The following is a 27249-nucleotide window of genomic DNA, read 5'->3' as shown; positions in this document are numbered from 1 at the left end:
TTCTTGAATTTGTTAAAATGCATCTGATAACGACGCAAGGTAATGTTCAACGGTTGCAAAGGATTCATCATGAACCCATCTTCTTTTACATAGCAAAGTTATACTCTATTTTGCCTGGATTAATTTGAACTTCTTTCTTAGGAGAACAATATTCCTATTTAATAGAACTAACCTAAGCCTTAATGTAAATTTCATATCATTCGACGGTACACAAAAATAACCTTTTCCATTCCTCTAATCCTCAAACACAATAAGAGTTAGAGGAATATATAATTAGAGACTCTTAAAGCATCCCTACGGGTCCTAACAGTGTACTAGGTTCGGGTCGGATCGGATCGGGTCATAAGGTAAGAAACCCAAAATTGCTCTAAAAATTAAATGGATCAGATCAGATCAGAATTTAGTAAACTCAGACCTGATCCGAAAAATATAATTGGTCCAATTTTAGAATTCGACGTGGCCTTATGTGTGCTTTAAATTGGATTGAATCAGGTCTAAATAGATTAGGCCAGGCCAGTCACAGATAAACCCAACCTATTTAACATCAAGCTTTACTTCACTGTTAAATCAGGGATCCGTAAATAATTTTCTTGGAAGTGGTGGGGGCTTCTTAGACAGGACAAGTAGTTTGTAGTTAGGGACCCGTCGATAAGGGGTGGTTCTATATACACCCCCCCTATTGCTAAGGACACCCCCCAAAAACCAAAAAAAAATACCCAAACTAACCTTTAGTGTAATTACCATATTGCCCTTGAAATTTTCTCATACACCCCCTTCCTCCTCCTCCGTTTTGTTTTGAAAAGAAAAAAAAAAACACCCCTCAAACCCCCCTTAAACCCCTCGATCCATTTACATCGTTTAGGCGATCTTTGAAGGAGATTTAAGCCCCATTCGAAGCATGGACAAGCAACTAGTGATTTGGGACGAAGAATCGGCCGCAAAGGTACGTGTTCCACCTTGTTTCGAAATTTTTTTTTTTTTCACGGTTCGTGCTCCGTTCGGCACTGGATCGCCGAACAAAAAGCTTCTGTTCGGCTGAACAGTGCCGGACAGAAGCCTTCTGTTCGGCACTGTGCAGCCGAACAGATCTGTTCGGTTGAGGGTTGCCGAACAGAAGGCTTCTGTCCGGCACTGTTCAGCCGAACAGAAGCCTTTTGTTCGGCGATCCAGTGCCGAACGGAGCACGAACCGTGAAAAAAAAAATTTTCGGGAGAAGCCGGCGAGGTGGTTCCGGGAGAAGCCGGCGAGGTGGTCGGAGATCGGGAGAATGCCGGCGACGAGAGGGAGAAGGGGGAACGGGGGGGTTTTGGGCGTTGGCGAGGTGTTTTGGAGGGGAAGAGCGGGGTGGGGGGGGGGGTTTGGGGGGTGTAGAGAGCAATTTAGGTGAGGGGGTGGGGAGGGTGGGGGGTAATTTAGGAATTTTTAATTTTTTAGGGGTGTCCTTAGCAAATGGGGGGGTGTAGAGAGTATTTAATTTTTTTTTAATTTTTGGGGGGTGTCCTGAGCAATAGGGGGGGTGTATATAGAACCACCCGTCGATAAGTTCCATCGACACTAACGTAAATTAAACGGAAGTCGGTTGTCGGATGCCGACTCCTGCGATTTTAATTTCATTCCCCTGCAAAAGCTTTCGCTCCCTTTGTTTATTCTTGACCGCAGACAAGAAATTCCCCTCGAAATCCCCTCCAGTCCAAGGGAACCCTATTTTGGAAACAATTCAGAATCCCAGGCTCCGGTTCCCAAATCTGATTGATCGCACGCAATAAGTATCCTCCGTCGTCGCCCTATACCCTAGTTTCCAATTCGAGATATCCTCGTTGAATCTGAAGGGAGTGCCGCAACCCTAAATCTCCAAGTTCCCTGGTTCCGGGTCAAGAAAGCTAGAAGGAGATGGTTTTCTACTTCAAGGCCCGGCCCGAGGCGGGGGATTATACCATCTTCATGGGGCTGGACAAGTACGAGAACGAGGAGCTCATCAAGTACGGGTTTCCTGAGGATATATGGTAATTTCTTTACCTTGATTTTATTCCTTTGTCTCAGATTTCTTATTTTCTCGTCACAGTTCTGTTGATTCTTTATCTGAACGTAATGATTTCTTGGTAAACTGCTTAATTTCAGTTCAAGATTTGTTCTTTGAATTATATTTTCTTGCCATCTTCTGCTCGTTGTGTTTATTCTCTGATATAGGATTCATGCAGGACATTTTTGGTTATTAACATTGTCAGTGCCAATATTTCATTCTCAGTTTGCTGTCAAGATTGTCTCACATATCTATTATCCAAATCCACACGAGTTCTCCCTTTTGGTCATGCACTTAAAGCGATATCCTTCTGACCCATTCTGATTTCTTTCACTATACATCGTTATACCCTTTTTTTTAATCACATACTCATTCAGGGGCGTGTGCTTTGAGTTTGAGCGGTAATTAAGGTTTGCTTTCTTGAAGCCACAAGGTTAATTAATTGATAAGCAATAAAACATGCTTGACATCATTTAGTCATATTCTGTTTCTTTACATTTAAATCTGAGGAAGAAAATATTACTCCTATTGGTTATATTGGTAGGTTGGGAATAGAACAGATGTTCTGATATGGTGGTATTGGTTAGGGTTCCAGGTGTTTGGCTATGCACATTCACTTCTTTATCAGGGCAGGGAACAAATAACATGCCAGAACTGGAATATTTTTGTCAAGAGCATGGTGACATAGTTATCAAGGATGTGAATATATGCTTGAGAAAAATATAAATTTAGCTTTGCTAAAGGGTGGGGTGATCACCGGACGTATAGGTTCTATTCTTCTTTGCCGGTGTCAATTATGGCTTAGAATTCCAAGATCTTGATTTTATCTGAAGAAATCATAAATGCCGTGAATTTAGTGTTTATTGTTGAGATGTATAGGGTGAATGCATCCTAGTTGCGTAATGGATATGATTGGGAGGTTGAGACATTCAGGCCTTACAAAAGCAAAGTGGTGCTGCTACTACATCCCTTTACTTTTCCAATTGGGCCATGAAGGTTGAAGTCGTTGGTTTCAGCCAAAGCTATGGGTTAGACACAAACTTACAACTTAATAGTTATTGATTTTTGATGTCCTTATGTGTCTAAGGAAGGTTACAACCTCATTTAAGATCTTTTCCATCCTTAATTGAGATGCCCCTTCATTGTTAATTATTTCCCAATATATCAGTTTTGTGATTGGATATGTAAACTTAAGATTAAAAAAGTGGATGGCTGGCTCCACAGCTTCGTAGCACCTCTTTCTGCACTCTACCCTCTACCATCACAGCTTCAACTCAAGAGTCATTGCATGAACCTAGCCACCCATCATGACTTCCCTGTTAAACAAATTAGGCCCAAACATCTGTCAATAAGGTTGGATCAAGACCTAGGATCATGCCACAAAGTGTTTTATCAAGCCTAGCTCAGCCTCATGTGTAGTTTTTGGAACTTGAGCCAAGCTCGATATAAAGGTTGAGGTTTTGGACCTGACCTAGCTCATCCCAGATATTCATGTTTTCTTCCATAGACTAGGATTCTGTGTGGAAACTAGGGGAGAGGAGGTAACTTTGGTAGCTCTGTTGTGGCAATGATTCTAGGCAGTGATGATGGATTAAGTGGTAGCTATGCTAGATAGGGAGAAAGGGAATGAGGGTGGGCACAATTTGGCGATGGCAAGAGGAAGAAAGGGTGGGTGGTTTCTTGGTCCAACTATAGTGATGATTGCATGTGTGATGAGTGGAAGAGAGAAGATGATGTACTTGGTGGGTTGGAGAAGATGTTGCCTCGTTGGAGAGAGCATGGATTAGAGAAGACGATCTGTTGGAGAAAATCGAGGAGGAAGGGGAAAATGGTTCGGAGATAGGTTGCACAGGGTCTGGCCTTTAATATTTAGGTAGGTTTAGGGTTTAGGAATGTAACATATATTATATTATATGAAATATTTATGTTTATTATGGTATTATATGATTTTGGCCTGGTTGGGCTAAGTTTAGTAAACCTGAGCCTGTCTTGAGTTACAATTGAGTTTAGAACTTGATTCGGACAAAGCTTACAACCTAGGCCTACCCAAAGGTGGGCCAGATGATTGGCCTAGAAATTCTCAGTTCGAATTCTACAAGCTCTTGTTCCTTGTACCCTACATCTTGCTAAACGAATCTCACCTTCAAATGGATTGTTCATGCAAACACATCCAACCTCCCTCATGAGACACCTACTTCCGTAGTTTCGCCTCTTCTCCATCCTAGCTTGTTTTTTTCCTGCTCCTGCTAATGCAGCTCCTCTATGCCCTTTGTGATTGCTAACCTCCTCATCCTTCCCATGATTATCTTTCCTTTGCTCGTGCCTCCTCAACCTCTGTATCATCGACGACGTCCATAAATTAACCCTCCTTAGTGCTGTTGCCTGCTAGTTCACTGGTCACCTTTTTGACCTCTCTCTTTTGTGAATAGCAAGACCATGCTGCTTCACTCTGTCTTCCTCGTGCCTTGAGGCGCTGGTGCACATTTACTGCAGAAAAATGGAGGAACAGATGGGGAAATTTGAAGATTATAGTTGGGTGAATGAATTGTAGTGGTGCTGTTAGGGTGAAGATTTTGCAAGTTGTGACTTATCCTCCCAATACTGTGTGATGGAGTTTATGTTGTTATTTGAGCAGTTGATGTCACATTAATGTTTTTTTCTCTACTGTACATCCTGTTTTGAGGGACTACATTATTCAACATTGTCTCTTCTCCTTTTTTTTTTCTTGTTACTTAATCACTACCTTTTTTTTCATGGATAATGCACATGACACCCTGATTTCTTGTTTCAATTTATGGATCCTCTGCTAGAAATTTACTTGTGCCTTGAATATGGCCCTTCCTAATTTTTATCACGTCTGTTTTTATTTTGGTAATTTATTACATGTATAAATATAGATGAACAGCTTATTTTCTTGATTTAAGACTTTATGCTGGGCCTCCAATGTTCTATGGTGTGCATAAGTTTTTTTTTTTTTGAGGTTTTAGAATATTTGTAGACTGTAACTTATTCAACATCCACTAGGTTTTATGTTTACAAGTTGCCTTACTGGGTCAGTCATGACTGCAGGTTTCATGTGGATAAAATGTCCTCTGCTCATGTTTATGTCAGATTGAAAAAAGGTCAGACTATTGATGATATAAGTGAAGTTCTGCTGGAAGATTGTGCCCAGCTCGTTAAAGCCAATTCGATTCAAGGTAACATCCAGCTAATATTTGTTGTGTCACATGCAATTATCAAGATATAGCTAGGGTTTGGTGGTTTCCCCCCCTTTCTAGTGCCACTTTTTATTGTATCTGATTTCTGTATGCTGATTTTTTGTCATCTTCCAGCAATTCAAGCTTGCTGTTTCCTTTGTATCCTGTTTATATTTGTGCAGGCAATAAAGTGAACAATGTTGATGTTGTTTATACTCCATGGTATAATTTGAAGAAAACTCCTTCAATGGATGTTGGTCAAGTTGGTTTCCACAATCCTAAGATGGTGAGTCATCTGTCTGTAGATAATCTTTTGACCTTGTTGCAGCATCACAGACACTACTCAAATTATGTGACTTCTGACTTCTTGGGCATGGTCATTCACCAAAACTTTCTAAGCTGATGGCAGTTCAAACTTTAATATTTTTCAGTTTAATTGTTTGACACGTCATTGCGTAAGTCTTAATTCTTATTCTAATAAGTCTATCTTTTTGGAATGAACCTCTGCTTTATATAATATTGCAACCTGAGTCCTTAAAGTCTTGGTGTGGCCAAAATATAACATGACGGTTGCTCATTGGTGCAACCTTCCTCTACAGTGCTGAAGTTATGATTTGTCTTGAAACTTGACTGGCAAACTTTCTCGATGAGGCTCAGGTTTGTTTATTTTATCCATTTTCAGCAATTACAACCCGAAATGTACTAGCAAACCTTGAACTGATGATTTGAATTTGGATTAATGATTCCTTCTGCTTTTGTTCATTAGAATGAACTTTTTAGTGATAGCACTTATTAGTTATTACTGATCTTTCCTTTTATCTATTTATTTTGCATGTATAGTTCCTAATCTTCTTTCACAATTTGGGTTTGCGATTCTTTTGCCAACTTCCCTACCAACAAAATTTTATCCAAGCTGTTTTCTCCAGTTTCTGTTTCAGTTATCTCGGTTTTCCCTCTGCATAAGTTGGGGCCTGTCGCTTGCTTGATTGAGGAAATTAAAATTTAACTGCCACTGCTGCTGCATACAGTGTTGGCATAAGATCAATTCTCACCCTTTCCTTCCTGGTTCAGAATGGGCAACAACTAGAGCTTTTAAGCCTCCTATAGCCGGCCTCTTATCTTTCTTATTTCTGATAACGCTCTCTGAATAACTTCATCAGCTAGGCTGGTGTTATTATGGTATTTTAAAAAAAATCTCCCAATTTTATGTGCAATCAGGGCAGGTCCATAATATAGAAAGGGAAGTGTAATTTATGGATGTTTTGGTATGCTCTGTGCTTTTGAGCAACACATAAGAAGCTCATCGGTGCCTCATGTTTGGTTTTGCCTGGTGATGCCCTTCATTGTTGGTTGTATGACTTTGATTTTGCCTGCTACTTTTTTTTGACTTATTGATCATTCTTATATAGCTATGAGGACTGATTTTAATAGTAATGGTTATATTTTAGTAACTTTATTGTCACTAATGAAGATAACATATACTTTGCTGAAAATATTCTTTTATTGTTCTGTGAAACTTCATTAAATAATGTGATAGATTTCTCAGCAAAGCCTTCCCCCCAGGCATTTGTCCTAAGTGACCTAATTATTTATTTACAGGTCCGTACTGTAAGGGTGGAAAAACGCATAAATGAGATTGTTAACAGGTTGAACAAGACAAAGGTGGAGAGAAAGCCAGACTTGAAAGGTAAAAACATTACAGTTCTTGTAACACTTGTTTGAGAAAACATGATGAAATCTGTTTTATATTAATATTGCATGATCTTTCAAATTATTTCAGGTCAGTTGTAACTGATATGAAATGCCTTAGGTGGTTGCTGACATGAGACTGTAAAGCATTTCAAGTACAAACAACTGATGAGTGATTGCATGCACTCATTATCAAATGCTTGAACTACTAAATAAGTTCTTACTTTTAGTATTTAACTTAATGCATTTAAGATATATTATCTCTAAATATTAAAATCAATGTATCGATAAAATTGTTACTTACTTGCAACATTTAATAAGCTTTGGATCTACGGAAGACCGCTTACATTTTAATTTTTAAACAAACAGTTTAGGAATGCATCCTTATCAATTGAAAAACTCTATTTATCCATTCTATATACTTGTTTTGTTCAATAGATGAACATGCATTATCTTCTAACTTTACTGCATCACATGTGTATCATGTGTGCAATACTAGTAACTATATTTGATTGGATTTATTTCATCACAAAACCAGTGGGGTATCTTCTACATTGAAGCTGATCTCGATACATATGCATGAAAATGGGAGTTACTAAATCGAAAATATTTACAAAGTTAGTAGCATATTGCAAGGTTGTTTCTCCATATTTTTGAAGAATTGTTTGAGATGTTATTATAATAAACAATTTTTTGTTCAATATAAATAGGGTTATAGTTATGCAATCAAACTGGCAGGAGTTATTAAAATATAAAACAACCTTATCAGTGCTAGCTGGGTGTGGCATATTATGCCCTACTGTTCTCATATTGTGTCATGCTAAATCCGTTAAACATTAGTATTTAGATTTTTTGTGGTCCAACTTTTTTTCATTTTTGAAAATTTGATGAGGCACCAAAGCCCTCAATTAGCTACTGCTTTTTATTGTACTGGAGATATAATAGTGTTTGGTCAATTTACATTTGCCAAGTTCTATCTGTCTTTTGATTTGCATTATGCAATCTCAGATTTTTTTTGTTGTTGTAATTCTTGATACACCATCACATAACTTATATCCTTATATTATGTGCTGTCTTATTGCTTAATCCCCTTATCTACACTTGAAAAGCTGGGTAACCCTTATTTCATTAAAGGGATTGTTTGCTTATAAACCTCGGGAAACTATTGTGTTTGCATAGAAGCCATAGGATATCTGCAGATCTAGCCATGCTATTATTTGTATCAGTACCGCTAGACCACGATTGTTAATATACATTTCCATTGTAGGAAGATATGATGGAAGTATCTTGTCCGGTAATATATAACAGATATATTGGGGGACTGGTTTCCCCTTGATGATGTAAACAAGTTGAATACTATCTTTGTCTGCACTCTCGTGTAGCAGGCTGGGGGCTTATGAAATTTTGAAATGATAGGAGGAAGATGTCTTGGAGCAACCATCCTTGCTTCTCCACTAAGAGAGGCATGACATCATTACAATTAATATTGCAGATTATAAAGGGATTCGAAAATCTCTGCAGATGCTGGTGTACTCTGTAAAACAATAGAGAAGGAAAGAGTGGATTGAAGTTTAAGCTATGATGATTGAGAGTACCAAACATCAAATAGTTTTCAGTCATGGACAGGCCATTAAGCAAGCTTATGTCTAAAGAAAATAGTACCATCAGCCAAGGATTGAAGATTATTTTAGCTGGTTTGTGCCTGTCCAAGGTTTGCAACTTCACATGATACCATTGTTCAGAAAGATAGTGAACACCACTAGGCGATACTCGACTGACTAAAGTACAATATGATTTCCTAATTATTTTTTCATCTAAAGTATTTCAAATTGCTCTCTTGTGGAAGTAGGTATGCCTTGAACACTCATTATGCTGTTGGATCTAGCTAAGTAAATCTATCATTCTAAGGGTTGTGACGACTTGTGCTGGTTGTTGTTAGATAGTTCCTGTTATGTGGTGTACTTTCAAATAACCTAAGCCCAGAAACTAACATGACTATGCAATGGGTGCACATGGTGCACATGTGCGTGTAGGCGAACCATTCGTTGCCCTGTATTAGCTGATATCATTAGTTATCACTTGATACAATGCTTAGTTGCTGATGCCAGGTGATGCATATATGAACTGATAAACCTACATTTTATGGAGCATGTTACAAATCATGTATGCCCCCCACCCCTCCACCCCGAAGACATAAAATAACCCACCATCCAAAACCAACCCAATTCAACAGAAGTTGCAAAACAATAAAGCATGTTGTCAAAGCATGGAAGTATCTGTCGTTAATATCCATATAATTCTTTCGAGAAACTTGCTAGAGGGGATTGTTATGATTTGAGGTTTGTAAATAGGAAATTTTATGATTTCATATCTTGTGACTTTGCATGATGATGCTGGGTAATTTGATCCCATGGAGAAAAATACTCTCTTAGAATTTTATCATTCATAAATATGCTTAACACAACATAATCAAAAACGTTCACTGTCTGACTTTGTTGAAAAGGATGATGTTTCTTGGACATCCATTTTGGCAACTTCGTGAACAGAGGGCTGATTACCGAATCTGTATGCTCAAAGTGGCAATTGGACAATAAGTCATGCAATCTAAATTTGCACACTTTAATATGTCACATCAGATATGGTGACATTGTAGTAAAATTATTTTATGGTATTTCTGTTTGGTTGCAGACATGCTTGGGTGTTCTGTTTAGTGTCTGGTCTAAAGAGCATATTATTTACAGAATTAGCAAATAGACTTGTTAATCTGTTACCCGATGGGTATGGTACGAGTATTAAGAGTGTATTTTGGCAAATAATGGTGAATAATCTGTGCTAACCTGATAGCAATGGATCCATAACATGGGGCATGCCTTGGTGCTCATCTGATGATTTACTTTCTTATGGCATGGATGGTGATGTTTGTGCTGGCTTAGCCATCATTCCATCAAGAAGAAAATCAAAACATCTACCCAGGGTCGGCGGAACCGTCCCGAACTAGGCGGTTCCGGTCGTTTCGAGCCCTTCCGGCGAGGTTCCGTCCTGAACCGGGCGGTTCCGGCCGTTTCGAGCCGTCCCGGCGGCTTACCGGGACGGTTCCGGCAATGGAAATGAAAACCGTTGTTGGAGGCGAAGAAGGAAAGAGAGGAAAAAAAAAGAGCGAGTGGGGGAGGGAGGGAGAGGGAGGGAGGCCGGCGTAGGGCCGTCATTGGGGCTGCAGACGAAAGCTGTGGCCCGGATCCCTGTTTTGTTTGAAACAGGGGAATGGCCACAGCCTCCGCCACCCTCCACCGGTCTCCCTCCCTCCCCTTTTCTTTTTCTCTTCCGTTCGTCCTCTCCCCCGCCTCTTCTACTATGTCGGCACGGACTCGGCATAGCACGGCATGGGCCCGTACTGACTCATCTCGCCGGGCAACCGATACGATGCCTGGTACCGGTTCTGCCAACGTTGCATCTAGCATTAATCAGCGAAAGATTCAAGAAAGAGGGTTGGGTTGAAAAAGTATGGGAAAAGAATGCATACCTTTTGTACAATTCATTTAACCAAATTTTTTGTCTTAACAAACAAACGGCAGTGGGCAATTTCTCGTTTGATTTGCTTTTAGATCGTAGTACTGGCAGCAGATGATAGGGCTTACATGCACAGCCTGCAAATACGTTAATCACTGGGGTGCATATTCAAATTGCCCTTCATAAAAAATTTTCAATTGCCAGAGTATGAAATTTTATTTACATGTATGTATGTATGTGTATATGTATTTCCAATTAATTGAAGTATAATGCATCATATTAATTTACTCAATTTTGCTTAAGTTTTATACATGATTTTGCTTAAGTTTGTGATACAACTTTTTAGTTCATGTAACCTTCTTGTTCTTATGTTGGCTGCTCTAACTGTGACGTGGCTGATTGAAATGTGCCAAGAAAGCATGAATGGAATATGATCTCATTCTGAAGAATGAGAAATTTTGCTGCACTAGTTTATGGTTGGAGTATGTTGAACCCGCACGCACATTTGAATCTTATAATTTTAAAAGTAGAAATAGCTGCTATCCTTTGTTTGCACACAAAAAATTGTTGGCTTTTCTTGGACTTTTCTCTGCATCTTTTGGTTATATAGTAGAAAAGCTTGGCTGATAGTTATGCTAAACAAATGATAATTTGTCTGTGCCTGTTTCCTTGTGCAGCTGAGCGAGAAGCTGTTAATGCGGCTGAAAAAGCAGAAAGAAAGCTTCAGTTAAGAGAGAAAGTATGTCCTTGAGTCCCTTTTTAACATAAAGATGTTAAGTAGTTCAACAAGAAAATCTTTGGAAAAAACATTATAATTGTTGACTAAGATCAATAGCAAACATGGCTCTTAGAAGAGACATGTTTAAGGAGGATCTTGCATTGATATTTTAATCATTAATTATTTGATCCTTCCAAAGTCCAAGGGAACTTTGGAGAGTTGGATGCTCCTCGGTTGCATGAGCTTAAGTAAGACGGGTGTCCCTACCTACCAGCCTCTAGTTTTCATTGCTAGATCTCTATCTTAAGTTGACCTGGCTAGGAATTGGCAACCAATTATCAGAGGTTTAACATCAACTTGACCTACTGTCATAAAGATTTCTGATCCTTTCATGGAACCTTCTTGATTTAGAGTGTTAAGTGATAGCAAGCCCCATCTTTTTTGGAAAAAAGCTTGAATTTTATTTTGAAGAGGATGATCACAACTTTTTTTAGGGGAAAAGGCCCAGCAGTATATAAAGAATTTTCTGTAGAAATCTCATTTGTGATGCTGGCACTTGCAGAAACGGAGAGAGGAGATGGAGAGGCTTGAGAAGGAGAGACAGGCAGAGATAAGGAGCTACAAGGGCCTGATGGTGTCAGAAAAGATGACATCCAACAAACAAATTGCATCGGCTAACAAATCCCTGCAAGAACTGGAAGAAGACTTCATGTAAGTGCGGCGCATTACTCATGGCTGGTAGAAAGCTCCAACTTTGGAAGCTCCACATGATCGGTGCAGCAAGTTGAATGATACAGGTCACTTTGACACAAATTATGTTCTGATGACTTAATTAAGCCACCAGCTTCAGACCTGTTTGTTATCACCAGTTGTCAACAAGCAATGTGATCATTTATCAGTTGTGGTTGATACAAGTAATTTATTACACAGATGATGAAAGACTAATGATTTAGATTGCCTTATGTTTGTCATTAGAATGATTATTTTCCATTCTACCAAGCTGAGCCAAATCTGAGCTTTTTTCTTTCCCCCTGACGAGTGTAAATCATTGTTGAACTCTAGAGAGTAGCAAGGTCTTAGCTTGGCTGCTTGATACCTATGGTGGTGAGTCACATTTCAAAAACTTACTTAGGAATGTTGTGACTTGGCCTCACTTCAGATGCAATCTTCTTTACTAAATTGATTGTTTTGTTTTAGTTGGTTCGATTTCTAAATTTTGAATATTAAGCATATTAATTTTTATGCAATGATCATTAACAAATCATGCTTAGTGCAATAAGATCCAGTCGTTTTAATTGATTTTCATCAGAACTGGTAAGTCCATGACATGTATGCGAGGTCCATAATTTGACATGAATGGAACCTGGTTCTTCATTTTTAGCCCATGTCTACGAACCCTAGCTGCATGTTGGGCCCAAACTAAATTGGTTAGGGTGTAGATGTGAGTCTAAAGGTCTGGCTGTGTTGGATTTGAGTACGGAAAATATCAAATTTAAAATAAATTTAGTCTAAAATTTATATAAAAATAAATATAATTTAGGTCTAAGGCTTCGCCTATGCTCAGCTTTATAAAGATCTCCCTGCTGAGGGCACACCCCCCTGAAACCCGTTATTTTTTTAATACCTTTTCCCTTCACGTGAAAGGAAAGAAATAAGAAAAAGCACCGCGCCAAACCCCACCGCTACTTTCAAGGTTTTGAAAGGCCAAGCCACCCCTTACTTGCCAAGCCAAAGCTTTGTCCCCTTTTCGGCAAAAAAAAAAAAGCTTTGTCCTTTGCCTCTGGCACTGAAAGAAAGACTCCATGTGCTCTTCCATCCTGATCCTTCTATTACTTTCTTTCTTCTGTCTGTTTGGGAGAGACTCTATTTTGACTGCATGCAGCCTTTTTTTTTTTTAAGAGTGGAAAAGAAAAATTAAATTCCATAGGATTACTTGCTTGGTCATCACCATCCCTTCTTTTCGACTAACCATGGGGAGAAATGGATTAGATAACCCAAATGGACACAAATGGTTCGCAAAATCGGTCCATGGTGTATCACACCATGCCGGTATTGAGTTCATTAGAATTTGGACAAGTATATTGGCCTGATCATTGTGTATTTGGTTTATTGTAATATTTAGTCTAGAATATAATTTCATATGTTTCATCCAGAGCATAAAAAAATAAAATAATAATTAATTTGTGAGTTTACACTCATTACAAAATTGTATATGCTGATAACCTTAAAAAAATAAATAAACTATATGATAAAAAGGATGCCATTCAACCTCATTGGGCTCCGACCACTTCATCTATGGTACAGGTTCCATACGGAAAATTGTTCGGGTGAAATAAAAATGGGTCCATTTCAGCTAATTTCGTATGCTGAAATCCAGAAATCTATAATTAGGAACGGATGCGGATCATGTTAAACATAATGCTGTGATTCTGTTTTCTTTCTTTCTTTCTTTCTTTGGTACAAGATGTGATTCCGTTTCGTTTTTTCTCTCTCTTTTTTTTTATTATAAAGAGTGGGCTGCATGAACGCGAAGAAATCTTTCCGAGTCATATCCTAGAGTTCGGGAAAGGACATCTTGATTGCCACTTTAAAGAACGAGGAAAGGACATGCCCTCGCTCTCTTCTACGTGGGCGAAGATTCATGAACCACTTCCATGCGGACGAGCAAATTCTTTCATCTGCTCTTATACTCAATTGAAGATAGCAGCACATAAAAGAGTTATCTTATAAAGCAAGCTCACTCGCATGCAATCCTGTCATACTGTCAAAGTGTCAATCTTATGACTACCCGACCACTCAATTATCAATTGGCTGCTCGCCCTCAATTGCTTTTTCTGCAGCAATTTGAATAATAACCTTTATAACTACTGTTCAGATACTTATAATAATTACGGAGCAAAAGTAGTGATATTCCTTCATGTTCGCGAGGACTTCTTGTCGGAATTCTGATAGATGAAAAGCATGATTTCAATAATATAATCATACATGTCTTGATGATACTCGTGGAGAGAAAAAAAAAGAAGAAAAGATTATGATAGAAGAGCACCCTGTCTTGATGTCATCGCTGGAAGCCCACAAGATCTAAAAATTTTAAAAATATTACTTCATGTCTCTTGCAATGGAACACAGAGTTAGCTTTATTGCCTCATCTCCTCTGTCCGCGGCATTATTGCACGTGGAAGTGGCTAGTAGTGGCACGTCAGAGAGAGAGACAGAGAGAGGCTTTTCTTTGCCTTCAGTAGCTAGCATTCAGAGAGACAGAGAGCGACTTTGTTCGTCTTTAGTAGGATTCAGAGAGGGCAAGAAAGCTTTAGCCGGTAGTTTTTCTTTCGTCGATTCCTCTACATTTGGAAGGCTTTTAGAGTGATAAAGAAGGACCAGTTGTGATCACGGGAGAGAGGAGTACTTCCGGGTTTCTTTGGTTTTGGAGAGAGAAAGAAAGAGAAGATGTTGGAAGGGAAGGCAGTGATCCATGATACGGACATGCCCGTAAAGATGCAGCTGCAGGCCATGTCCTGTGCCTCCCAAGCCCTCGACCTCTTCGATGTCCTCGACTGCAAGAGCATCGCCGCTCGCATCAAAAAGGTATCTCTCTCTCTCTCTCTCTATATATATATATATATATATATATATAATCATCAAATTATCTCTTCTTATCAAAGAATTCGAAGGTTGGAACCTTTTTGATTCACCTCCAGTTCCTGCATCCTGGATTGATACTAGTAATGTATCTTATTTATGTTGGGGGTGCGGACGGTGGCAGGAGTTTGATATGAGGTATGGGCCTGGATGGCAGTGCGTGGTGGGTTCCAACTTCGGCTGCTTCTTCACCCACAGGCGGGGCACCTTCATCTACTTCTGCTTCGAGACTCTCTACTTCCTCATCTTCGAATCTGCTGCTCTTACTCCTGTTTAGCCAGCCTCTGGCGCCCTCTGCTTTATATCTTGCAGAGCTGATGCTGCTTACCCTCAGGGCCTTTCCTCTTCTTGTGTCGAAATACCTTTCTTCTACTTCTAACTGCCTTGTAAGCAACGAAGTAAGATAAATCTTCTAGCTTTATCTTTTGATGGTTTAACCTGTTCCTGTGTTTGCACTGAGAACAGCAGTCCAATTGGTATGATTTCTTACAAATATTCCTTTCCTGTTCACCATCTTGATTCTGAATGGTAGAGAGAGTGCTAGCATTCGAGACAGGAGAAAATAAAAAAGCAGCAGCAGATTGGAAAAAGTTATTTGGAACTTCACAGACATGAAGTTCCAGGTCCCGAATCGAACATCGCATTTGTAGGCTTCCTGCACCCTCAAAGAGATAAAGACGCCTGGTATTATAGCTGCAACATAGAATTAAATCAAATGGCATCGCCAACCATAGGCAGAATTGGAATAACCCCAAGGAGATTATTGCAACATGAAGTAAACATCCATCCATCCAGGATAAAAATGACAAATGGACTCCACCACTATATGAGAAAGCAAACAAATCTACGATAAAATCCTTCATCATCTCCCCAAAAAAACAAAATCCCTCCTGCATTCTATGCATGCAATCACACCACCGGAGTCAGCAGGGGCTTGTTGGTCGCATGCGCCTCCAAGTTCCCAAGAACCAGGTCTGCCATTGCTTTGCGAGTCTCCCAGGTGCCGCTCCCCACATGAGGCACCAACACCACGTTGTCCAATCCAAATAGCTGCTCGGGAACATGAGGTTCCTGCTCGAACACATCGAGGGCAGCCCCTCCGAGGCGGCCCTCGAGCAGTGCCGAAACAAGCTCCGGCTCGTCTACGTGAGCCCCCCGTCCGACGTTCACGAGCACACCCTTTGGACCCAAGGCATCCATGACCTCACGGTTGACGATGTGGTGGGTTTCCTCCGTCAACGCGCATGCTACGATGAGAACATGGCAGTTGGCCGCCAAATCGACAACACTCGAGTGGTATTTGTAATTTGTGTGCGGCTTCTCTGATCTCGAGTAGTAGCTGATGGGGCAATCAAATGCTTCAGCTCTTTTGGCTATGGCCAAACCAATCCTGCCAAGCCCGATTATACCAACTGTTTTGCCACTGAACTGCAAGAAAGAAAGGAAAAAAAAATTTATGGCATGGTGTCAGTTCTATTTATATATATTCTAATACAAGTTTCTTAAATTAAATGACACGATGTGGGACCTAAGTTCTTTCTTAGTGCAGCATGTCTGATGGTGGTTCTCATTTGTTGGAAATGGTTTTCATGGTACTCAGAACTTGCAGAGAGAGATGCACTATTTTTACCTTGATAGCTTTTAATTTCCAAGTAAAATTGAAAGGCGTGAATCAGACATCCGACAAACAGCTGGAATGCTGCACTTATATTCAGATTGATCTTGGTGGAATGCAATTTTATTGAGGAAATGAGGCTGCCCTCAAAATTGATAACCAAGAGCTATGACATTATGATTATTTCGTTGTGGGTACTCTAAGGAATCGAGATATGCATGAAGGCGAATCTAATAAAATTAGAGTGAGGCAGCTGATAATAGAAAGGTGTCTGTGGGGTGTTATGTGATAAAGGCAAGACTTGGTGGCTTGAGGGCAAGTATATTAATCCAGCAGCAAGGCCCACAGTGTTGCATGGTTATGAATGTGAAGGAACGAAGAGAGTCTAAGCAAACAAGATAAAAGAGGCGGATAGAAATGTTGAATGGATATTTTGTGAAGCTAGAAAGAAGAGAGTGAAGAAGGCTCCTGTAAGGAGAAGAGCTTGGATCTATGGGAAATGGTAGGAAAAGTAGAAGGAAAAACATAGAGCAACATAAACATAAGTTGCTAGAAATGATCTACAGAAGCCGGCAGCAATACCAGATTTAGTCATTGATAGAACAATCAGCGAACAAAGTTTTATAAACCAAACCCTTATTTGACAATATACCAGGTTATGATATTATGCTATTAACTATACATGAACCCTTTTTTGTTTCAGATATCTCATTGTTGGTTGAATTATCTTTTAAGCTGTTACATGCTTTAGGTGTATAAACCAGATGCATAGAGTCCTCCTGAAATATGTCTATTCTCCGATGTCAGGTGAAGTTAATCTAATTAGAATTTGGACACATAGCAGCAGTCCTCATTTTAATTTGCTATAGTTGTCTCTTGTGATAGGTGAAGGTCCATCCTAGACACAGAGTTGATTCACAACTTACAGATCTTCAAATATTCCATCTTTTATCTTACCGAAGATCTGCAACTGAAATTAAGAACTGTTCAGATAAGCATATCAGCAGACGGAAGTTGAAATATTCAAGATTTGGTGGTCTAGCAGGGTACTAACACTCCTTAAAATTTGGGAAAGAGGACATAATCGAACTAATAAAGCATCATGATTTCCAGAAATGATCGACCTGATTTCAGATATGAACTAGGACTCAGCTTACAAGATGGCATTCCTTCAATTATCTTTTATGACAAATGAGATATTTTCTCGATCAGTATAATTGGGTTATTAATTTGAACATACCCCATGTACTCTAGGTCCACTAGGTTATCCAATGAGCTTGATAAAGATCGAGGTTTAGTATGCCATGCAGACTGTTAGCAACTTCAATTTTTAGCTCCACCTTAATAGCCTTTTTCTATTGCACACATTTCTTAATCTAAAATTTCATAATGGAGCTTACATTAAGGTACACCAAGCAATATTCCTCCTCAACTATGGGGAACACCACATATATTCGAATAATATTTTGATGCAAATCAAGATTCCTAATAGAAATAGGATTTTTTTAATTTTTGGGTCTTTCAAGGCAGCTTTCTTTCAGGTGACATAACTTGAGTTATACATGTTCCTTTGGGACATGATACTAATTGTCTTGAAGTTAACAAGAAGTTTTATATTTTGAGTTTTAGCTAGTTTGGTGATTAGGAGGGTCAAAAGTTGGCTTAAAGTTTCAAAATGGGATTAGTGTTGAGTTTCTGCCATTTGAAGAAAATTTATATATTATATTTGGGTTCAATTAAAAATCTTAGGTGGTATGATATTGGTTGGAAAGAATTTTTCAAGTGTCTTGGTTTACGAGGTATTCCCCGATGGCTTTGTAAATAGAGGAAGACATACCTACGAATTCAATAAGGAATATCTTTGAGTTATAAATAAAATTTCTTCTCATGGTGGATTCTGCAAAACCCCGAGGATCTCCCAATTAGTCCCTATGCTTCTCGTACGCATTATAGTTTGCATTTGATCTTTGCATCTCCCACATGATACATAGGCAAAAAGAAAAGAGGGGCGCGGGGGGTGGGGCAGAGGAAGTAGTGGAAGAATATGGGTGCAAAGAGATAGAGGTCTAGAGGACATGAAGGTGAAAGGAAAGAGAAAAGGACATAGGATGAAAAAGGAAAAAAAAAAAAAAGAACTCGAAAAATAATGGGAGAAAGTCAGCAATCAGAGATCAATAGGATATTTTGTCCACTTCTTGAATAAGCTAGAATATTTTAGGTGGGGTTTGAACTGAAAAATAAGAGATCGACAGGATACGAAAGCAAACAAAACAGTCATGCTATCTGATGTAAATTCTTAATAAAAGACACGATTTTTTTGAGATTTCCATGAAAGAATCCTAATAAGAAGAGAAGAAGAATCCTTCCCAAACCTTTGAGGTGAGCTTATAATCGCCCTTGGCCTTCCAGGCCCCACTCCGGACGTAGCGGTCGGCCTCGCAGATCCGGCGCATGGTGGCGAGGGCGAGACCGATCGCGAGGTCGGCGACGTCGTCGGTGAGGACGTCGGGGGTGTTGGTGACCCGGATCCCCTTCTTCCGGCACTTGGCGAGGTCCACCTTGTCGAGCCCCACGCCGAAGGACGCCACGATCTCAAGCGCCGGCAGCGCATCAATCATCTCCGCGTCCGCCCCGACCCCGGAGTTGCCCACCAACGCCCGGATCGAGGCGGCGTTCGCCCGAAGGAATTCCCGCCGCTTCTCCGGCGGGGTCTCCCACAGGCGGAAGAGCTTGCACCGCTTGCTGAGCTCCTCCTCAAGGTAGGAGTTCGTGGGGAAGGTGAGGAGGACGCCAAGGGACTCCATCACCGGCAGCGGGGCGGCGCAATCGAAGAGCTAGGGGTAGCGTTAGGGCTTTTGTCGTCCTCGGTTCCTCGTTTTCCACGCCTTCCACTCGGCACTTGGTTCGATTTCGCCGGCGAGAGGGGACTGGTGGTAAATAAGGGGACGAATGCCGAATTCCGGATCAGATGTTCCAACTAGAACAGCTGGCGTCGTTTCAAGCAAGCGTTTGCATGACGCGTATCGTCCGTGGTACTGTTCGAGGCTACTATCAATCGTTAGTATCTCTGGATTTAGATTCTGCGCTGCCTACCTAGGCCGGCTGTACTGTCGGACATGGGAGTTGGCGTGTATCGTTCTCTTAATGGACGGTTCAGATCGATGAGAATGAAGCTAGTCCTTGATCAGTTTTATTTTGACCAGGGACACAAATATCCGTCTCTGATCATCCGGCACATGTATACAATTATTAGGGCTCATTTGGTTTGCAGGAAAAGGAGGAGAGAAGGTGTGGTCAACGAAAAAGTAATGAGATGCCTCTTGTTTGGTTGGAGTTTTCAAAGGAGAAAGATGAAAAGTTATATTCTTATGGAAATATTATTTTCACATTTCATGATAAAGTCTTTACATGAGAAACATGAGAAAGTTACTTTTCCATGAGGCGAGAATCACTTTATCTTTATTTTTTCCAAAAAAACCTTTCAGCGTTAAAGAGACATTAAAGATCTAATTTTTATTAAGAATATAATAGGAATTACACATAACTTTTCCAAAAAAGTGGATAGTCAACCAAACATAAATACTTTGAAAATCTGTCATTTTTCCATGTTTAACCAAACATGCCAAAAGTACATTCTCAAGCATTCTCTTTTTAGGAATCTTCTTTCCATGAATCATATTTGTAGAAGGAAAAATGCTTTCCGCGAACCAAACGAGCTCTTATAGGTTTTGAGAACTCATGCAAGCTTATTTTCTTGTAGCCTGTCTTAAATCTGAACATAATGGATGTCCTACATGCAATGCACATAATCTTGCAGAGACCACACCGATTGGGACATTTATATGGATCAGCTCTATTTATCAAAAAATAATGTTTAAAGACCTAAAGAGTGTTGATGTGAATCTGAAATTGCTTAATCTATCCTAGATTAGTGAAAATATATGTCAAATTATCGACTAGATATATGTTGCATATTTCAGATTATTACTTTTGTTCCATAGTCTTATGCAGGCAAGAGTGATTTGATTGGGCCGCCTTCGCTTATTTGTCAACCGAAGATATAGCATAGATATGTAATGACGAGCTGAAAATTTAACTAAAATTGAAGTTTGATTTGTTTATTTGTAGATCCATTTATTATACAAATGATTCCAAGACGGTATGCACACTCTGGAGTTTTATTATGTGGTCATGGCTGCCTAATATGATCATAAAGATATAAGAATGATGGAGTTTGCCTTAAAATCGGGTTAAAACAAGTTTGAATTGCTTAATGTATTGATTAGATGCATCATCCCAATCAATATATGTTGTACCGGTCCGAATCGGACGATATAGAGCATATCGTACCTATCGTGCCGGCTCGGTACCGGTACTCGATACGAGTGGCATACCGACGCTTAGTATGCTAAAAAAATTCCGTATTGTACCATTCCGATACTATGCTAGTATGGCATCAGTACAAAGTTCAGGGATGGCGAACCTTGATACCAATCATAACCCCAACATGTCTAAACTTCTAAATTTTTTATTTGGTTAGATGGAAGAGCCTTGTTGTGCCAGTTGGCACTTCTCTCCTCAGCTAGCTAAATTTCTTAGTTTTAAAATCATTTCCACTATATTCCTCAAAGAAAAAAGAGAAAAAATCTGTTTCAAAAATCATTTCAAGTATCTTGCAGTTCATTGCCAGTCAATCTTTCTATTTCATGCAAATAAGATGGTACCAAATGCTTCATGGCGAAGGAATTAAAACTGCAAAACCTTAGAGTGTCTGAAGCTTCAAACAGCAATTGCATACTTGCCCTCTTCCACAAAAAAAAAAAAAAAAAAAAAAAAAAAAAAAAATTTGCATAGTTGCATGGCTTTAGCTTAGCTTTTATTGCATTTTGGTTTTATTCCATTCTATTTAGGTTATTTCTTAAAATCTTTATACTGCACCTTCCTGCAAAACAATCTTCTCTCCCCATCTCATCATGCTTCTCCATAACACTCAGTTTTTCCATCCAAATTTAACATCTCCACAACAAAGCTTTCCTCCAATTCATTCTTTCAAGCCCTCACAATTATCACCTCAGTACGATATGCTTTGAAAGCCCATTACCGCTGCCTTCATGTACTATCTTCTTGCCAAAGCGAATGATTTCTTGGCTTCAATAAATCTACACCATCTTGCAACCCATAGTTTCTAGCCTGGGAACTAGCGGTAGAGGAGAAAGCCCACGGGAAAACCAAAGTGGTAAGACAAGTATCTACATTTATCCATCCGTCACATTGAAGCCTTAAAACATACTATATTTCCAATCAACCTTTAGCCATCGTCATGTTTTCATCAAAGCAGCAGCATTTTCTTCAGGTACAAAGTCCCATTCAGCTTACAAGAACAAGGAAGGTCCAAGGCATAGAGTTTTCCAAAAGAATTATATATTATTGTGAAGAAATTATTCAAATCTCATCAAAAAAGGCTCATTCAACCTATGATTAGTCATGTTGGTTTTTGTTCGAGTGGAATTTACCACTCTTTGTGAAATTGAAGCTAGATATAAGCACAACAATCATGACAGTATCATGGTGGCCAGATGAATTAACCTGCTCATATCGAAAATAAAAATGAATTTTGATTCAGGATGTTGTTCCATTTTAAGTTCTCAAAGAACAAATGCAAACTCTGCCTATCATTTAGCTTCTAGGCCTGATACTTTGTGAAAAAGAGATAAATATTACGTCGAAAACCAAAAAGAGGAATTTCATAACATAACAAGAATCATGAAGATTTATGCCTATTGATCATCACCAGTGCTTGCAAAAAAGCAAAAAAAGGAACTTTCACATTTTAAGTCACAACAACCTTCTCAAATAGCACTCGGACAATGTCAACACCTTAACTGATGTTCGATTCTCTTTTCCATTGATTATATTGTTCCATGCGTTTCCATAAAAGCAGAATGTTTTCGCCTTTTCGGACTACAAAACATAGCATCATATGTAAAATAGAAAAGTTAGCAGTTGTTTGGTATACAAACAGAACTTAAGGTGCCCAAAAACATAAAAGCTTTTTTAATATATTAATTCTATAGCAGCCTCTTCGATGAGCGAAGCCAAGACATACTCTCCTACTTCATCTACAACTTGGTCTGTCTCTTCCATGCAAATCCAATCCACCCAGCCAGAGTCCCACAAAGCATTTATCATTGGGTCCTTGCATTTGAGATCTCTCTCCAGTCTTCTATAAAGGCTATCTGTAGCAGCATCATCATTAACGATACTGTAATTAGTCAGTTTACTGATCTCGTTACTGATTTCATCCACCAACAGGTCCATAGTGTAATATACTGTTCTGCCCCACAAGTGGGTTTGGAGTGATGAATGAATCAAGTGCTTCCGCTGGTGGCTTTTGCGCATCATTAGCTCTGCCGCAATGTCCAAGAAGAGCTTAGCATTTCTCTTTCCAACCTCATCTGTGCCTTTAATCTGATGGTATGAAGGTCTGTTATCATCAACATTGAAAAGTTCTCGTGCACGGTTAATGAATGGTTGGTTGCTCAAAAGTAACAGTTTGAGGTCATCTTCTATTGCAGCTGCTTCTCCTGTAGTCGCTTTCTTTTCAGGAAGTTGAATATCTTCTTCTCCTGACCCAGAGATGTTTCCGTCTTGATTGATCTTTCCAATAACTTCACATAATTCTTTCCAAGATTTTACTGTGTCATCTGCAGTTTAAAAAATATTTAGTTGACTATAAGTTTTAAGACTACGTAACGTTTTCTGCTCTGGTCTCACTATGCAGAAGAAGATACTAAACATGGATTCAAACTAAAGTTACAAGTTCCATGTACCAAGTTATTAGCTAGCTAACAAGCAACTTGAACAATCTGAATTGAAGTGCACATACAGACATAACTAGTAAAAATGTGCAAGTTGAAGCAAGACCTATGACTAGAAGAAGAGGATTTGTAGCTAAATCTCAAAATTATATAAATTGTTTACCTCTGTTGCATGGTTCTGTATCTTGGTCTGCCTGTTCAGAGAGCTCTTCACCTGAGAAAGTGCTTCTTGTTGTTGAAAGACTATCGGTTTTATTATGAGAATTGACTTCTTTGTCATCTTCTTTGCAATTCTTATCATCATTCCACAGTAACAAAAAAAAGAAGAAGAAGAGAATGGTCAGTGATGCACCAATCTAATAAAATTTGATTGCATGGTAACTTAAACTAAGACTACCAAAAAATGTATAAAAATAGAATCACTATATCTGTAAAATTAAATGATTTCCTTGATTATATTTCCATTGGAAATCACTTATACAGTGCATTGATGCCAATAATCCATGCTTCTTGAAAAATCTTTTTCTTTTCTTTCTGTTTAACTTTTTGGGAAAAATATGGTGGGATTACCACCTTCTGTGGTTCGAAACCAGAAGCTCTCCTTAGCAATTGCCTGAAGGAGAGCGGCAGAAACCAGCAGACAAAAACCTACTGGCTGCTAATTGAAACTATTAGCCTTTGTTTAACAAACAAGTTATAATGTAAAGAAGATATTTGGAGAGGAGACTCACAACTTCTTTGCTAGAACTTCTAATTGGTTTTGCTCCTGTGGTCTTCTTCTTCTTTGTGGAACCTGAGAAATTTTGTGCTACCGATTTTGATAAGCATTTTAGATTTTGATTTTGTGATGTGCTTATTTGAGTGGAACCATTATTCCTTGCTGCTGCTAGTCTTTTATCATGCTTTGCAGCTGCTGTAGAGGTCTTGGAAGGTGATATCAACACCTTTGTGGCTTTGAAATCCTTCTTCTCTTCTTGTTTCTTCTCATTCAAAAATAATTCTTTCTGTTCTTTATCAGATTTTTTTCGAGTCTTAAAAGCCTCTTTCTTCTGCTGACTCTGACACGAAGAAGCTACGGAAACAGACTTAACATTTGGAAATGATTTCTCTTTGATTTTCCCCTTGGGCTTCATTTTTTTCCTTTCCGCTGTTCCGGTTACCATATTTTTCTGATCAGAAACTTTCTCTTCCTGGCCCAACTTGGTGGATCTGATGTCTTCCTTAACTGTCACCTTTTCCAAAGTAGGCTCCTTATGGATCTCACCTCTCTCCCAGCGTGGTAAATGCAGAGGTTTCATTATCACAATTGGTGGCACGTCATCATCCCCATAGAAATCTCTGGCATACTGTTGCAGCTGTGGAGTATCAGAGAAACAAGGCTGACATCTGCGGTGTTCAGCTTGTAGACTCTTCAGAAGCCCTTTGAATTGCATCGTTTCGATGATTTCCTGGAGTGTCTTTCTCTTTGGATCTGGAATCTGTGGTATGAATAGCAGCTTCCTTGCCTTGGGCATCTCAATATCAAGACTATGCCTTGGGGAATTTATGTTCTTCCCCTTCTCTTCTTTTTTGACTGGCTGTGCAGTTTGTGAAGGGACTTCTTCCAGACCCATAAGCTTAGCAATCAAATTTCGAGCTTTTGGCTTCTTAGGCTGGTCTGAGGCACGAATAGAACCAACTGCCTCTACCTCTTGCTCAATATGCTTATAATTGGCAACCTTGCTTTGAGAGTACCCCAGTGTCTTGCTCGAAGAAGCCTTCTTATCATCAGAGGATAACGACAAGAGGTTCTGCCTACAGAGGCTGTCTCCTATCACTTGTTTCAGCTCCTCAACAAGATTCCTCGAAGATCCATTGATGGAAAGCCATGGTTCCTGCAACCAATGGTGGCAGCCACCACCTTCAAATGTTTTAGAACCCAATGTTTCAGAAGAGTTCTCTTGTTCTAGCTCTTGCTCTCTTTCATAAATGAACTCTGGTTTCTGCTTCTTATTCATCCTGGCCATTATCTTTGAGGCATTTTGCAGCTTCTCGAGCATGACCAGCGACTCCTGGAGATCCAAAGCACTTCTCAGAAGATCTTCTGCAAAATGTTTTGATCGCCCATCAAGATTTGGTGCCTTTGACCATGAGTCGATCATCTGGTCCAGCTTCTGAGCTCCTTTGGAGACATGCAACAGCTGCAACTCGCCGTCCTCTTGGTAGGCCATGACCTTCTCTTCTTCCTTAACCCTGAAGGGCATCAGATCTGAGCCACGGCGGCCTCTTCGATCTATAGGCTCTAATGCAACAGACTGGGAGGTTTTGGACCTTCTGCTTGTCCCCCATTGGACTGTTTCATTCCCAACTTCAAATCCAACAGGAAGGCTCTTTGTTAAAGATCTGTGAACTGCTGATCTTAGATTGCCTTGAGGCATATCCTACTGTGGAGAATTGACAGGGGGCAAAAAAAAATCACTGACAAGGTCAGATGGCACACACAAAACCAACTCCCCAATCCAAACATTACTTCTACAAGAGAAACTTACATGATTTGGAACTTACACAGCACTGAAAGCTTCTAAAAATCTACTCCCAAGAGCCATAAAACTCCCCACAAGCGTCTGATTCAATGAAGAACAAGATAAAGGCAAAGACTTGGTGATTGCCAGGGCTATGAACGTAAGAGATTTAGAAGAACAAGAAAAAGGTAAAGATTTAACTATTCCCAAAGGCTGTAAAATTAAAACACTTCTTCGCAAGGTGTGATTGAATTGTTTGGTTAAACAGTTTTCTTTTGTATTGCCTTTCCCTTCCATGATCAAACAAGTCCTAAATGCAAATGGTTAACTACCAAAATTAAATAGGTGAACGGAAAAAGAAGATTCACCTGCAAACCCAAAGGAATTCCGGGTGCTCTTCCCCCCTACTTCCATGGGTTCTTTGAGATGCCCTGCAGATCCTCTTCCATGAGAGGCCACAATTTCTATCTTCTGGTGCATGTACTTCTTCAAAAATCTAGTGTTTAATTCTTCACAGCATGGCTCATTTACTCTGAATTAACATGGTGGATCTGCCAGTTTTGTAGATGTCAAGAAAATAATACACCATTTTTTTTTTTTTTAGGAAGAAAATAATACAACTCAGTACATGAAAAAGACTACTGAAGGAAAGCAACATCTGGTTAAGAAAAAGGATACCGACACCTCCATAATTAATAGAAGAGTGTAAAGGTCAGTAAAGAAAGAGCCAAAGAGGAAGCCAACTCGAAGAAGGCATTGAGAAAGATCAAACTGCCAAGAAAAGTTCTCACAGATCTTGTTTCTTGGGCCACCATTCATTCCTTGACCGTGATAGAGGGAAATCGAGGCCATGCGGTTGGATGAGATCAGAAGTATCGATGGGGGCAATACTTTATAACTTTTTATGTGGCAACATGGCCGAGAACTATTATGGTGGTCCGCGTCCGCTTAAATTTTTTGGTCAGAGAGTGTCGGAACTCCTCAGACATACCAGCGGTTGCTCTCTCCCTATGCGCAAGAGTCCTGTGGTCTTTTTAGATGCAAAAAAAATCATATAGCAGTCTTTCTTTCTCTGTTTTTTTTTTTAGTTTTTTTCAATCATAGTCTGATGACTCCATTCGCAGAGAAAGTCTATGATTTTTAGATTTTTTTTAAACAAATACTAAAATATATAATAAAATAGAAAATTCGCTTTATATTTCCTCTATGACGCCGGCCCTATATAATTTTTGTTCCAATATCCATCCATTGGCTATCTCGCACAAGGTAAATTGTCTACTGTTTTAGTGGTCTTCAATCAATAGATTATTTAGGGTAAATTGTCCACTGGCAAAAGAAAACATGCAAGAAATTGCTAAATGTAATCACAAAACTCCCATGTTGAGTTGGATGCAGCATCTCATGTTACTTGTGAAACCTTTACATGGCCAAGTCCAAAATTGCCTAGGTTCTTCACAAAAGGTGAAATGAAATGACACTAATATATGCTAAAGAAATATTGGGTCTCCTCAAGAAGCATGTTTTACTCATAGATGTCTCGAAAAC

General features: G+C 39.4%; 4 protein-coding genes across 8 annotated transcripts; 2 read left to right on the top strand and 2 right to left on the bottom strand.

Annotated features, from left to right (window-relative positions):
- Window positions 1-1550: 1550 nt before the first annotated feature.
- On the top strand, window positions 1551-12093 carry LOC103710915 (uncharacterized). Its single transcript, XM_008796842.6, has 6 exons — window positions 1551-2003; window positions 5090-5217; window positions 5400-5503; window positions 6817-6904; window positions 11091-11152; window positions 11694-12093. Exons 1-6 carry the CDS (start codon window positions 1891-1893, stop codon window positions 11844-11846), a joined length of 648 nt encoding a protein of 215 aa, XP_008795064.3. The 5' UTR covers window positions 1551-1890; the 3' UTR covers window positions 11847-12093.
- A 2345-nt stretch (window positions 12094-14438) lies between these two features.
- LOC120111601 (uncharacterized) lies at window positions 14439-15184 on the top strand. The gene is made up of 2 exons (XM_039129098.3): window positions 14439-14716; window positions 14895-15184. Exons 1-2 carry the CDS (start codon window positions 14579-14581, stop codon window positions 15045-15047), a joined length of 291 nt encoding a protein of 96 aa, XP_038985026.2. The 5' UTR covers window positions 14439-14578; the 3' UTR covers window positions 15048-15184.
- Window positions 15185-15510: 326 nt separating this feature from the next.
- On the bottom strand, window positions 15511-19289 carry LOC103710917 (hydroxyphenylpyruvate reductase-like). The gene is made up of 2 exons (XM_008796845.6): window positions 18758-19289; window positions 15511-16198 (listed from the first exon to the last, which is right to left on the bottom strand). Exons 1-2 carry the CDS (start codon window positions 19187-19189, stop codon window positions 15680-15682), a joined length of 951 nt encoding a protein of 316 aa, XP_008795067.2. The 5' UTR covers window positions 19190-19289; the 3' UTR covers window positions 15511-15679.
- Window positions 19290-22248: 2959 nt separating this feature from the next.
- LOC103710918 (uncharacterized) lies at window positions 22249-26731 on the bottom strand. Of its 5 annotated transcripts, none has more exons than XM_039129094.3 (6): window positions 26383-26731; window positions 26073-26255; window positions 25732-25806; window positions 23935-25626; window positions 23367-23496; window positions 22249-23089 (listed from the first exon to the last, which is right to left on the bottom strand). In XM_039129094.3, exons 4-6 carry the CDS (start codon window positions 25618-25620, stop codon window positions 22440-22442), a joined length of 2466 nt encoding a protein of 821 aa, XP_038985022.3. In that variant the 5' UTR covers window positions 25621-25626; window positions 25732-25806; window positions 26073-26255; window positions 26383-26731; the 3' UTR covers window positions 22249-22439. The 5 variants fall into 5 exon arrangements, with proteins under 5 accessions (XP_038985022.3, XP_088578465.2, XP_038985024.3 ...); XM_088722339.2 differs by having other exon boundaries at window positions 25748-25806; window positions 26496-26720; XM_039129096.3 differs by having other exon boundaries at window positions 26496-26572.
- Between the last annotated feature and the right edge of the window lie 518 nt (window positions 26732-27249).

The sequence above is a fragment of the Phoenix dactylifera genome, chromosome 5 (assembly GCF_051530095.1).
Source record: "Phoenix dactylifera cultivar Ajwa chromosome 5, Ajwa_hap1_PhDact_Kaust_v1.1, whole genome shotgun sequence".
NCBI classification, from domain to species: domain Eukaryota; kingdom Viridiplantae; phylum Streptophyta; class Magnoliopsida; order Arecales; family Arecaceae; genus Phoenix; species Phoenix dactylifera.
This window is presented reverse-complemented; position numbering and strand designations above follow the sequence as displayed.

What these genes read in the sequence shown, in the direction of transcription:
- LOC103710915 (XM_008796842.6), top strand. Translation starts at nt 1,891, where the DNA reads ATGGTTTTCTACTTCAAGGCCCGGCCCGAGGCGGGGGATTATACCATC. An exon ending in GGGTTTCCTGAGGATATATG is followed by an intron (nt 2,004 to 5,089) that starts GTAATTTCTTTA and finishes TCATGACTGCAG; the next exon opens with GTTTCATGTGGATAAAATGT. An exon ending in GAGAAAGCCAGACTTGAAAG is followed by an intron (nt 6,905 to 11,090) that starts GTAAAAACATTA and finishes TTCCTTGTGCAG; the next exon opens with CTGAGCGAGAAGCTGTTAAT.
- LOC120111601 (XM_039129098.3), top strand. Translation starts at nt 14,579, where the DNA reads ATGTTGGAAGGGAAGGCAGTGATCCATGATACGGACATGCCCGTAAAG. An exon ending in TCGCCGCTCGCATCAAAAAG is followed by an intron (nt 14,717 to 14,894) that starts GTATCTCTCTCT and finishes GGACGGTGGCAG; the next exon opens with GAGTTTGATATGAGGTATGG.
- LOC103710917 (XM_008796845.6), bottom strand. Translation starts at nt 19,189, where the DNA reads ATGGAGTCCCTTGGCGTCCTCCTCACCTTCCCCACGAACTCCTACCTT. An exon ending in ATTATAAGCTCACCTCAAAG is followed by an intron (nt 16,199 to 18,757) that starts GTTTGGGAAGGA and finishes TCTTTCTTGCAG; the next exon opens with TTCAGTGGCAAAACAGTTGG.
- LOC103710918 (XM_039129094.3), bottom strand. Translation starts at nt 25,620, where the DNA reads ATGCCTCAAGGCAATCTAAGATCAGCAGTTCACAGATCTTTAACAAAG. An exon ending in GAAGTTCTAGCAAAGAAGTT is followed by an intron (nt 23,497 to 23,934) that starts GTGAGTCTCCTC and finishes AATGATGATAAG; the next exon opens with AATTGCAAAGAAGATGACAA. An exon ending in TACAGAACCATGCAACAGAG is followed by an intron (nt 23,090 to 23,366) that starts GTAAACAATTTA and finishes TTTAAACTGCAG; the next exon opens with ATGACACAGTAAAATCTTGG.